Genomic DNA, 14,083 nt, shown 5'->3' with positions numbered 1-14,083 from the left:
TCATTCTTCGGATGGTAAACTTCTTCATTCTCCGGGCGAAAATCTTGTCGGATTTGAAAAGTCTATAGAGCCTTACAGTGCTCGACTGTGTATAACACACTTTTTCTGTCCAAACTTTTCTGGAACTGTCTAGAAACCAACGAAATAAAAAAAAACAGTGAAGAGTCCTAGTTTAAGCTAGGTAAAGAGGTCGATCGTAACAGGGATCCCCATTGTGGTACCTAAGAACTCCTATACGAGTATATTGGATCGTAAGACCCTTAAAAATCGACAAAGCGCTTTGAGCCTATCACAAATTTGTTGAGACGGCTTACTTCAGTTTCGGCTACGTCTTTTGGTTTGCCGCTGGTAAGACTACCGAGATATTTTAGCCTCAGTCGGGCATAGTCTCAGTCATGAAGGGTTCTAAGTATCTATAGAACACTTTAAGTACTCTTTCTGCTAATAAAATCATCTGTAGGTTAATAGTTAATGTGTAGCTGTAGTTACCTTATTACAATGATGGATGCTAACCAGTTGAAGCACAGGAGGATATTCTTTCACTATGATGTTGAGTTATCTTGCAAGCACGCATCACCGAATTGTGCTGAGTTTATCGATAAGTCGATTAACTTATGCGCTTCATAATTCGCTGCACAACATTTCCAGCTATTAAATAAGCAATCGCTACGAAAATGTATGAAATAAAATAATTGGCTTAGAATTTTATATGCGTATTTTATTGATTTATTTATATTTACTTGTATTCGCATTAAAGACATAATTTTCAGTTTTGTATATCGATTAAATTTTAATTACTTTAAGTAGTTATACATACGCATAAGTTTAATTAAGTATTATTTTACATAAAAGTCAAGTTAATTTCCTTAGCATAGCTATCAAATATGAAATAAACAAATATATATTAGGGTGGAAAAAAAATGAATGTTTTTTGTTTTTCGCTTCGTACTTTGAAAAATTGGTTGATAGATACCTTTAAGAAAGACTTTTCAAGTATAAGCTCTTACTGGCTCTTTTTTTCTCTTTCTTATATTTTCCTTTCATTTGGCATTAATGTGTGACGATGGATATTTCGTAAACGCTTAACTTAAACGAAACATTATTTGCACCATTTTTGTAGAGCAGAAAGTTTCCTTCAAGACTATGAGCTTAGCAATTTAAAATTATTTGTTTTCATATATATTATATAATTCAAGAGAAAAAACAAATAGAAAAACAGTTTTAAACTGTTAGGTTTCCGAAAAAACCATAAGAGACCATTTTGTAGAGCATTCAATTTCCTATCTATGAAACGAGAAATTTTTGCAAGTAGTTGGAAGCGAGTTATGAATTTTTCTATCTGATAATAAGAAAAAAATAGAAACCGGCGGAGGACCTTTCCGCTACAATTAAGAGCTCATACTTGGAGAGCCTCTCTTAGAGTTGTCTATCAACCAATTTTTCAGAGTACGAAACGAAAAAAAAACATTCAGTTTTTTGACGCACCCTATTACATACATACTTATAAGAAATTATAAACCAAATATGTAAAATAGCGGTAGAGAGAGCTGAGCAATTTATGAATTTTGTGGTTGCTGTGATTTTGCAAAAAAAAAAAATTGTATTGTTTAAATTTAGGTTTTGTATGCTTTCTGTAGCAATATCATATTTGTTATGTCAAGTTCATAGTGCAGCGCCAATGAAATTGGGAAAAAGTTATTACTAAAGAAATATTTGCAACTAAGTTATCGGTTCTTTGTGCACAGCTTTGCTTGGCTCGGCGCCTAACTATGCACTTAGCCTTATCTGAAACGATATTTAGTAAAACTTAAGTCATTAAAAAATTGAAATTTATTTAATTGAATATTTTTTAAAAGGCGGTGCACTTGCTGCCCAAGTTTTTGGAAGTAATTTTTCTCTCAAAGTAACGTTTTTTAACTTCATGATTTGCCTTAATTTATTTACTAACTGCTAAGCCGCATTGTCGCCATTTATTTAAATTCTTTAACTTTTTTCATTTTGAAGTCAATAAAATTTTAATTTCTATCATATTTACGCATAATTAGCTATACAAATACACAATTTACATATTAAAAAAAGTAGTTTAAAAGTACGCACACATATTTACATTTTCCAAAAAAATCTTAAAGTCTGCTAATTTACACTTAACTATATAATAAAAAATTAAATTTAAAAGTTTGCATTCAATTCGTAACTATTTTAAGGGAGACTAACTTAGTAAGCCTTCAGAAGACTGCTTTAAAACTCAGAGATTTTCTGCTATCACCATTTGGCGCCGGTAAGTAAACGTTAGGAAAATAATTAAACCGTTTTTTATTAACTAGTATATTGTTATATTTAAACTATTTATATATTAGTGGCCTTCAGAGTTCAGTGGTGCATGCCATGCCGCTTCAGCATTTAACGGTAATTATCACCCATGCGACAACGTTTACTCTGCGCCGGATTCTCGCCCATGTCCAAGCTCTCATTGTCGCTGTCCATTGTTTCGCTGCAGTCGCCATCGGGTTCGCCACCACCCATAATGTCCTGTTTCCGCTTGGCGGTGGCCATTTCCGCAGCATGTTTCTTGCGCCATTTGGTGCGCCGATTCTGGAACCAAACCTGCAAGCCAAGTGTAAAGAAACAGATTAGTAAAAGTTAAGTGAAAAGGTAGATGTGGTGTGGTTGGCATTTAATTCTCACTTAATTACTACAATACATATGTGTAAGGGATCTCGGAAGTCGAATACTTAAACTTTTATATGTGTGCAATTAATTAAAAGTGGGCAAGGCCTGCGATTACTCGCATTTATTGCGCGTCTAAGCGACAAACTCAACCTTTTCAAAGCGAAGTTTCAACTTTAATGCTTCAACTTGACGTTGACGTTGGCTTTTGCTGCTGAGTTTGGTGCCGTACGCCGACACGAGCTCGTTGATGGCGACGCCAATGGTAACATGTGTAAAGTCATTAAGTCGTTGTTGGCATTAAGGCGGTCACAGACATCGTTGCTTACCAAATAATGCCCAAAAATTCAACACAGCAGCTAGGGCACGCATGCAGCGCGGCACAAGTGGCACAGTTGGCCTTGCGACAGGCACAGTCGCCACCCCATAAGCAGCATCATCAACGCCGGTTAACCCTCAATTAAGAGAAAATAAAGCACCAAGCGACCGGCATGCGTTGCAAGAAGTGGGTGAGTAGAGTGCTGAAGGCGGCACGTGGAATGTGGTAGTGTGGGTGGGTGGGTACGTTAGAGAGGGTTTAGCGCAAACCATGACTAACGAATTTGGTTGCGCTTTGGCGACGTGCGAAAGTGAGGCTACATTTTGCAAGCAAGCCACGGTACAAAAATCACTGAGGTTCTTAATAGTGTGGCATGCAACATATGTTGCCAGCAATACAAACATACACATGTGCGTGTGCATGAACGGCTCAAGCAGGCTGAGCGCCAAAAATCGAGCTTGCCTTCGTATATCATGTCTCATTGTCTCAGGCGCTATTTGTATGTGTGTGTGTGTTTGTGTGTGTCTCATGTTTTTGTGTGGCAGCCACACAATGAGCTCAAAAACAGTAACTCAAGCGGCAGAGTGTGCAGCACATTTTCGAGCTCATTGAGCGCTTCGAATGACAGCGTTGACGACATAATTTGCTTAGCAAAGAACGAGCAATGGACCTAACCGTGTTGTTTTTTTTCATCTTCATTCTATGCTCAATGTGGCACATTCATTCATGCTGTAACGTCGCTTTACTGCTGGCTACTGCTTTTGGCGGTCATTAACACACTTTTGCGCCAGACAATTCACTGCCTTTGCATCATTAGGCAGCCGCTACAGTTGCTGTGCCGCCAACTCATGCCACTTCTAGCTGAGATTCGACGGTTGCTTTTGCTGGCCCTTTGCTTGCTTTTTCGAGTTTATGGCCGACAGCTGTTGCCTGTTGTGATGTGGTTGCAATGCAACGGTTAATTACTTTTCAAGTTTTTAAAAATTCTGTGGCAAGCTTTGCATGGTAATTTAGTCATTTTTGTCGTTCAAGGGAAATGTATTGAAGAAATGTTGCCATGTAGGGCTTTTTAAAGCAACGCGTACTCCAAAAACTATTTTAAGAGATTCCGTGAATAGCTTGGCTCCAATGGATTGATCTTGATTCTTTTATAGAATATATACAATCTGCTCCATAAGCTTAAAAAAATAAATTAACGTCATTCTATATGTCAGACTACCTGTCTGGCACACACAGTTGGAAACAGCTGCAGAAAATCACATACAACAATGTAAAGATGTAGCCAACAACAACAAAAACATATCTTCACATCTTTTTGCAACAGAAATTACACTTACAGTAATACCTAGAGACAAACCGTCGAGAGCTAAGTTATGGAATTTGAACAAAAGTGTGATTGAAGTTGGAAAACACAACAACAAATCAGTTACAAAAATAGTAGACACATCGAATAAGCAGCATAATATTCGAGCCAAGCTTTGAGTTGCGGGCTTCTCCGTCAATAAGCAAACATATAAATATTATACATATATTTTTATAAATGTAACAACAAATATTATGCGAAAATAGTGGAAATAGCTGTGTTTTGACACCACTGTGGTATGTCTGTTAGCATTTTTTGCTTGCTCAGAGATTTTTCGGTCACAGCTGTTGCCAGAAAATAATGACCATGAAAAGCATCCTTAATGATGCCATCTAATAGTGCGTTGCCTGCGTGTACTGTTGTTGGTGCCACCGCTGTCTTGCTCCAACGCGCTGCCAGCTGTTACAACACAATGCGGGTGTGTGGGTGTTGTAACGGACTGTTTGAGGTCTTTTATAAAATATTTTCACTCTTCGTAAAATCTTCGCAACGTATAGGATTTATATGTGCGTATGTATTTATGTATGTAACATGTTGCTTTGTGGCTTACCCACACGCTTTTGGCATGTTTTGGCACCCATGTACATATGTATGTGCGAGTGTATAATTGTTAGTCAATGCCAACGCCTTTCTCACTTCATTTTGTTGTTGTCATAAGGCAAAATTAATTACATTTTTATTTGCACATACTGTCACTTATAATATAATAATTACCCAAATGCGCAAATGAAGTTGTAAATTATGCAATGAATGTGTTGCAATGGCTAATTACATGCAGGTTCTATGGATTTTATATGACATTCAAAGAATTTCGTCTATTCGAAGATGTTTGAAGGTTCAAAATAGACGAAGAAAAAAAATTCCTTCTTCCGTTTCAAAAATTAAAGTGGAGGATTTGCTTTATTGGGAAACTCCAGAGTGGACCGGTTAGTAAAGGCAGAAATACATCTAAACATCCTTAAGAACATAGAACTTACTCATTAAGGCAAAAAATTTAGAAAACCTTCGAATTTTGCATATAAAGACATAAAGCGCACAGGGCTATGAAATAATGTTGAACTCGATGACAGAGTTAACCCGAATAGCACTCGTGTAGTGTCTCGTTAACATATGTATAAGATGCTCTATCATATATCTCATGTTTAGTACTGCTACAAACGACTTATTGACACATGCTTAATGGAAGCTATATAAATATAGACGAAAGCCGCTTAAAAGCTCAAGTTTTACTAAATAGATCTGACTTAATTATAACAATTAGCACTCTGTGCACTCACGGTCAAAAATATATTTTTTCATATTATTAGAAGTTTATGATGACCTTAAGGGGTATTCTATTTTAGAGACATGAATTTTAGGTAATTTTTCAAGTGTCTTAAAAAAAAGCAATCAATATTTTTACCATGGATCTTTTTATCAGTTATTTATGTCACAAGAGTACAGAAAAAAATGTAAAAAAATTGTTGTTATTTATTTAAAAAACTGACAGCTGATGAAGTCGGGCGTCTCAAAAATTGGCGCATGAGCACACCCATCATTTCAACCCTCCTAGTCATCTGAATTGAAAAAAAAGATTATCAATCTGCAACGATGTCGCAATTGTTAGTTCATACGTTAAGTAAAAAATTTTTTTTTGACAAAATGGCGACTTTTTTTTACCATTTTTTTTATTTTCTGGTATTCTATTTATATAAAATAGTAAAAATTGAAATTTGGGCATGAAGCTAGTTCATACTCGAGGGAGGTCTATAACGAAGATTCTATGAAAATTTCAAATAAATCGATCTAGTAGAACTCTAGAAATCTAAACAATCGTGGGTAACGTATTGAAAAAGTGTGGTCTGAGAAAAACGCATTTAAAGTTTCGAGTATAGGCTTTTAGTCGATTAGATCCAGGCGAAACAGTTTGGAGGCCGGATCAGTAAAATGTCTATATCTGCGAAAATAATTTATATTTTTTTCAATTTGTTTTGAAATTCTACACTAGAATACAACCTCAGTCCAATGATGTATTTTGAACCTATTTATTATTTTACTATGTCACTAGATTCGATTATGCACTATCATATTATTTTATATGATTTATTTGGAAATTTTTCTCAAATTTTTCTTGCACTAAACTCTCAAAGTATGAGTAAGCACGAATTTAGAGAAAAAGCGAGTTAATCACAGCCAACTTTAGCTGAAACCTCCGAAAATTAAACTCCTTGCTCCGTGAAAAGCTGGTCCAGATCATTATGAGTAACCAGCAGTTGGTTTATAGAAAAACTAAACAATATAAGATATAAGATAATATATCAAATAGACGAAGACACAGAAAATTAAACAGAAATATATAGATACTTATATATGCAGATATAAGTATATACAATGCATATGTATTTATACTGGTATATATTTATATATGTATGATGTATGCTACACAAAATTTATATACACATAAACATTATATATATTTGTAAATACTTGTGCACTCAATTGCGTAAGCGACGCACCGGTTCAAGGCATTTTATGACAGCAACATGTCAAAGTCAATCAAACATTGTCGCCGGCTGCAATCAATTCGCTGCGCTGCCATTTGAGACACATCAAGCAACCGAATTTCGATAGATTTATGAGCAATGCACAAAAAATCGAACAAAGCGACCAAGGACCACTTGTCTAGCTGGCACTCAATACTATATATGTATGGCTTGGTGGATACCTGGAATAACCGAAATGGCTAACAATAGAAGGCCAGCAGAGCAACAAACAAAAAAAAAAAAAATTAAATAAAATAAATGGGTGCAATAATACCAAAAAGTCAAGTATTCAAATTTTTATGGCTTTTCGGCGGCGTTGACGCGTTGTTGTGGTTGTGATGGTGTTAGTGGTGTTAGTGGTGGCAACGGCCGCCATGCTATGCTAAGAGGCGTAAGCAATAAAATCAAAATATTGTTGGTTTTCGTGTTTGTGCCATTCAAAGTGTATGCAGAGCGCATGCGTCGCAAAGCAGCAAGCGCTCAAAGCTGAGAAATCAGTCAACACAAACGAAATGGCTGACGAAATGTCGCCAGGTGGTACGAGTACCGGGCAGAGATGCCAATAAAACCCTGCTGTTTTTGTTGTTTTCTCTTTTTGTTGGTGTAGTGTTGGTGGTGTTACCTTTGACATATGTGTGTAGATAAAAGGATATCACATGCGCGGCCACACAAATGAACCAACTGATATGTAAATTCGCTTGAAAGCGACACGCCAACAAAGATGCTTTGCATATACAGGTATGTAGTTGTAAATTTAAAGGACCAAATAAAATTTTAAATTTATAACCGTACCCCCCTCTGTGGTGCGAATATAAACTGATACATCGGGATATGATAAAAATGATATAGGAGTTTGTAGGTGGATGCAAAAGGTAGAGCCAGTATCTGTTATATAATATAATACTGAGTGTGAATATTTATGTGTACTTGTATATATGTAAGGCATCGCATGGGACCCTCAGATCTTATTTTTGTTTTTCCTTTTTTGCAAATTTTTTAATACTAAGCTTAAGCTATGTGAATAGTAGAAGGACTATATTAAACAATTTAATATTTATATATTTATTTAAGGTTATATCTTCCACTGTATCGGCGCACCACTATGCGCTTGGCTTTATTCTCGATCTCTACACATACCAAACTTTGCATGTGTGCAAGTGTGAGTAAATGCTCTGGGTTTCCAAAAGTTATGTTGCTTGACAAAGGCCGTTAATTTAATTTATAGATATATGTTAGGGTGAAGCAAAAATTTATTTTTTGTTTTGCTTAGCCTGAGGGTACAAATTTGTAGATTATAAAAAAAAGGAAATTTTGGAAAAAAATTTTTTTTAACATCTAGAGGCTTACTCACTTTTAAACAAAAGTTTCAAGTTAAAATTTTTGTTTCGTAAAAAATTTTGATAAGTGTTCTGGAAGCTGTGGAGAGTCCTCTTTCTGGCCAATTAAAAGTTGTCAAATTAAAAAAAAAATTTTGTGGTTATTATTGGAGTTTTACAAAAAAGTCTTATAAGACAACATGCATTCCTTAAGCGTTAAAATAAATTTTGAGTCAAAAAGCATCAAATTCGGTTATTTTAATATATTATAAATGTGAAGAGTTTACCAAAAAAAATTTTTTTTGGTCCAAAAAATATTTTAACTCGAAATTTACCTCTAGGTATTAAAAAAAAAAATTTCGAAAAATTTTCTTTTTTTATAATCTAAAAATTTTACCCTCAGGCTAAGCAAAAGCAAAAAAAAAATTTTTTTTCACTCCACCCTAATATATGTATATATATATTTTGTTGAGTCTATATATACATATACAAAGAACTCGTTTATTTTTATCTTCGTATACTTGTGCATAAAAAATAAATATATATATGTACATATATATATCACATACCCGGCCACACAAATGAACAATTTATATACATATATATATATATATTTATGCACAAGTATTTATTCTTTGTATATATGTATATAGACTCTACTATACTCTTTACTCACACAATTTAACATTTAGTCGTGCATTCACACGTATTTATATACAATACATACATACAACCAAATTAGGAATACTTCAGTTGTGTTTTGACTGATTTATTGCGGTTTTGGTAGTAATAAACTTCATGGAAAAATCGTAAAGATTGACAGCAGTTGACTAATTTTGAGCAGAAAGTTGCTCAGTGGGCGATAGTGATGGATTTTTCGGCTTAGCTGCAGCTAAATAAAATTGCAGTTAAGTTAGTTTTACGAGCGTAAGGAGGATCACAAAGTTTGGTCATGGAGTTATTAAACTGAAAAATTGGTTGTAAAATATGATAAATGACTAATTGAAGAGCAGTGGGTTGATTTGAGTATTGCTAAGTGGTGTAATATATATTTATATGAATGTATGTGTGCGTGGAAGAAATTAAAAATTTATAAAAGTTGCCTGTAAAATAGTATTATTTTATTTTTTCTAACGGTAAGTGCTTTTACAGTATATTTTAATTATTAAATTTAATAAAACCATGGTTAAGAAGGATTTAACTTAAAAGCCCATAAATCAACAAAATTTCCTCAGACCCTAAAGAGAGTATCTCGCTGAAGATTACTAAGCAACGCACCCAAAAATAATGCACAACACTACAATTGTATTGGAGAGTGGTGTATCGAACAAACAATCGGCCAGCAACTGCCAAAACAATAGCCATATATTAGCGCAAACGCTTATATTTGAGGATTAGGCTAATATCATAACCTTTAGTATTGAATTCCACTTGAAAACTTTATTAGTGTCTTCACTTTTAAACACAAATTTTCAGAAAAGCGAGCAAAACTTAAACATAACGAGTAGAGAACTCTCAAATAACTGACTGTTTATGTATAATTGACGGGTGTTTCTTGCTCTTAATATTTTTCCTTCACGCTCTGCCAAATAGTTTTTTGTCAATCTGAAAACATCCATTAAATCGTGGTAATGTTCAACTGTTAATGGCTGTCGATAAACAATAAATTTTTAATTTGCCATATAATTTTCAAGCTCAGCTGTGCCACAATACAATTATTTCTTGACAACTCTGCTTACGCAACAAATTAAACCGAATTTATAATAGGCATTCATTAGCTATTAATGCAACAGATTTCCGTTATTACTTGTTGTTGTGGCCGAACACAGTGCGTGAGCTTGTCTCGCAGAGGTGAGTGTGATACCATAAATAATCGAAAATGTGAACATAAAGCAATTCGTTAAAGGAATAGCAAATTATGAGTTAAAAAGCAAATTATAAGTTCACAAGCAGCAACAACAACAACAATTTACGCCGAAATTGCGCTTTTGTTCATAATTATGATAATTTTTTTTAATGGGTTACAATATAATAATTTGCATTTGACATTTGGCTAAAAGCTTTTTTGACACAATAGTAAATTATAATTAAACAATAAAGAATTGAAATCATTTTCCAATTAACCCTTTCACTACCGTACTCTAAGCAGTGGGTTTGAAAAAAATTAATACATTTTCTTGGGTAGATATAATGTCTAGTAGGCAAAAAACAAAATTTAACACAAAAGCTCTTGTGCTTGTGTAGAAAGATATGTGCTGCTATAATATGTCCCTTTGGGTTATTTACATCGTGCTAAATGGCACTATGGCACTTTTATTTTTAAATCTGTTTTTTTTTTATTTATAGTATATACTAAATTTTATAATGACTCTCTCACCTCAAGTACCAGATGGGACTGGCGAGTTATTTTTAACAGTGTAAATATTGCAGACATAAGTGTATCCACTTTTGGAAACACAATTTTGCCAAATTTTGTTGCCATAATTGACAACCTCTTTGTAGCTTAGAAGAATTTCATGCAATTGGGATCAATATGTGGATTCAATCTCTTCACTAATAAAACATCGAGAACAAAATATGCCTATAGGTATAAGGTATCGTTATCTTCACCAGAGACTGTTAGATGGCAACCCTCACTCGCCAAAATTTGCGAATTATTTTCTTTCTCTGTATAATTATCAGAGTTGCCAGAGCATTTGTTCAACGAAATTTGGAATATACTTGGAATCGGACGCACTAAAATCGCTGCGGACAGTGGCGCTGGTAGCTAGCATTGCAGCCATTTCGTTTGTGTTTAAACTTCCATCAAAGCTTCTTCTATACATTCTAAAAAATTTTAAGAAATATTGACTATTTTCATATGACTACTGTATATATATGCCGTGAATATGACTTGAACCACAGCATTGGGACATATTATCGAGATTCAAAACAAAGAAAAAATATATATATCTGGAACATTTTGTTGCTCACGTACTTAATTCTTATAAAAAATGCTTTTTATATTTACACAAAATACCGTTGAAGACTAGCACTTGTTTGCACTTAAAAATCCACGAACTTTATAAAAAAAAACACGTGCTCATTCCATAGCTGTTTTTGGCAACTAATTGCTTTAAAAAATGACGCAATCACTAAACAAAACAAAGTGAGATGACTTGAAACAGAAAAGTATGCTAACTATCAAGTGCAACTTTTCTTACGCAAATTGCAAGCAAACTAAATTTTTGTAAATTTCTTAAATTTCTGCAGCGATGCATAATCCCCACGGTAGTAAAAGCGTTAAATATGTTGTTATTTAGTGCTTACTGCTTTTGGAAGTTATTTGATGTGAGTGCCAATTGTTTTTTAATAAAAAAATTTTTCGCATAATTTATTAAATTATTACTTATTTTTTAAGTCACTTCTAATTCAAGTTTTAATCATTAATTTATGACTAACAAGCATTTTTTAGGAACAAAATAAATTTTTGCTCCAAAGATTCTTTTTTTTTATAAAATCGACTTATGAAATTATGCTTAACTATTTATTAAAGTTAAACAAACTGAATGCGTTAAGCAGCTACATATAAAATTTACTGTTATATGACCTTTTTAGAGATTAACATAAAAGCGCAGTGCATCTACGCCTAAAAGATGACAACACTAACGCAGTGCGACACATATACAAACACACACAGATACGCAAAAACAACAAGCATTTAGCGATTATGACGAGGAAATGATTAATTGCCGAAGAATGAGGAGTACGAATGTTTATGATTTTATGAGGAATTGAATCGAAGCGACAGTTGCGCAGTGGCGACACGTAGTACGCAGTGTGGATGCAGCGCAGCGTAACTGAGTAGATATATGCGTATGTGCTTGTGTGAGTTGATGAATGGATGAGTGAATGGCTTAATGAATGCCAAGGATGAGCACAGAGGCAGAGTATGGTGAGCAAATGACGAAGATGGGCTGAGTGCGACAACTGCAGCGACAAATGGACCACACTGAAGCGGGCAACTATGCATGTATATGTGTGTATGTGTTTGCATGTCACAACATAATGAGTGCGAAAGGACGATGGCAACAATTTGGCTGTAAATTAAAAATACGGCAATGGCAAGTGTACTCAACGCACAGACACACACACACACACCTTCATATATGCTATATGTATGTAACTGTGTTGGTTTATCTATTAGCTATTCTGGCGTAACCGAAGCGAGACGCTTCATACATATTCAATTAGTAAGCGTATAAGCGTGTGGGCAGCGGAAGCAGAATGATATCGACCCATACACGCACACACACATATGTGTGTTTTATGCACATAAAAAGCGGTGAATTGCACAGAGGATGTTCATGAATGAATGTTTTTGCCTTACAGATTACTTGCATGCTTGTAGGCTAGCCTGTGTAACGGTGTCATGCTGGCATGCGATAGTATGCAAATTGTGACAAAAACAATAGCAATTGGGCGCATCAAACGTCCGGCTATTGCCCGGATATAGACAGCTTGCATATGCAAATTAGTTAATATGGCAGCGAGACGAACAGCCAAAAACACATACTTACTTACATATATACAATACATATGTGTATGCATGTGTGTAGTAAATACTACAAAAAACTAGCAATAGCGTGAGCGTATGCGTGCAAATGGGCGCTTGCTTAACAATTTAACAAACATACAGACATGCAGTGACCACTAGTGGGTGGCTGCTTGGAAAAGCGCCACCACCGCCAACAAGCACCAATACCAATGCAACTAACGGTTGTGTGGTAGCCTTTCATAATATGAGAAATGATCTTGACAAGAATAATTGCATGTTAGCATAATTAAAACCATTTGTAAGCACACACACACACACACACACGGACAGCAGTTGTTTTGCCACAAATAATAACAACAACAAATACACATTAGACATCAAAACGCCATGCAATGAAAGTAATGATGCTCATAACGTTGTGATTTTATGCCGTAACTCAGATTTGACATAACTATGTGTGTATGTAGGTATGTGTGTATGTGTGCACGTTAGTATATATGCGTATAAATGTATAATTACGAGCCATTTGTAGCTTTTTGCCTTGTTTTAGCTGTTATTATTAATGACTGTCGGGAGTTGTGTTGATGATATGAATTCTCGAGCACGTTTTGAATACAGAAAATGCCGTTAGCCACTGCGCAGAGCTCAATTGAAAAGCTTCTTTGTAAAATATGACATTTGCGTTTGTTTTGCTTTACACTGCTAACTCAGAGCAACTGCTTGGAAATTAAGAGATTTTAATAAATATAGTTGTATTTAGGTTTATAAAAAAGCTATTTCGTGAAAAAAAGGCGCAGTTAATATTGTTATGATATTTTATAAGTTTCTTTTAAACATTTTGGCATTTACAACCGGCATACTTTTATTATAAATTAAAATATATAAATTTTTTTAAAAAACTTTATAACGTAAATGTTAGAAATGCACTTTATTTGGTATATCTATAAGCATAAAGCATAAGCATAAGCTAAAATATACAAATTAAATTTTTATTTGCTTTGCAGAGATTTTAAAAATTCTTATGAACACATTTTTGCTTGTACTAGTGGGTTATAGCGATTATAAAATACTGCAATATAATTTTCATGTGATTTTCACATATTCTCCTGCGAAGCAAATAAAATGATATACTCAAAATATTGGTGGAGAGAGCAGAGTATTAAATTGATTTGAAAATAAATCATTGTAATTTCAAGATAGTTTTGGCTTTCTTGAATATTTTGAGGTTTTTCGGTCTTATGCTTTTTTATTTTTTATTTGCTTTTATATTATGCTGTTTTTTTATTATTTGAAATATAACAATATGTTTGTTGATTCTCCTCATTTTATCTAAAAAATCTACTCCTAAAATTTGAATAA

At 34.2% G+C, this 14,083-nt stretch overlaps 1 protein-coding gene across 1 annotated transcript in view; it reads right to left on the bottom strand.

Annotated features, from left to right (window-relative positions):
- Positions 1–2,088: 2,088 nt before the first annotated feature.
- HGTX (HGTX homeodomain transcription factor) overlaps positions 2,089–14,083 on the bottom strand; it is a 37,773-nt gene continuing 25,778 nt past the window's right edge. Inside the window, exon 4 of the mRNA XM_014238509.3 lies at positions 2,089–2,604. Coding sequence (XP_014093984.2) covers positions 2,401–2,604 — 204 coding nt within the window. The 3' untranslated portion in view covers positions 2,089–2,400. The remainder of the gene's footprint in view (positions 2,605–14,083) is intronic.

This window comes from Bactrocera oleae, chromosome 6 (genome assembly GCF_042242935.1).
Source record: "Bactrocera oleae isolate idBacOlea1 chromosome 6, idBacOlea1, whole genome shotgun sequence".
Classification (NCBI taxonomy): Eukaryota; Metazoa; Arthropoda; class Insecta; order Diptera; family Tephritidae; genus Bactrocera; species Bactrocera oleae.
Note: the sequence above shows the minus strand (reverse complement) of the source record. Positions and strands in the feature narration are given on the sequence as shown.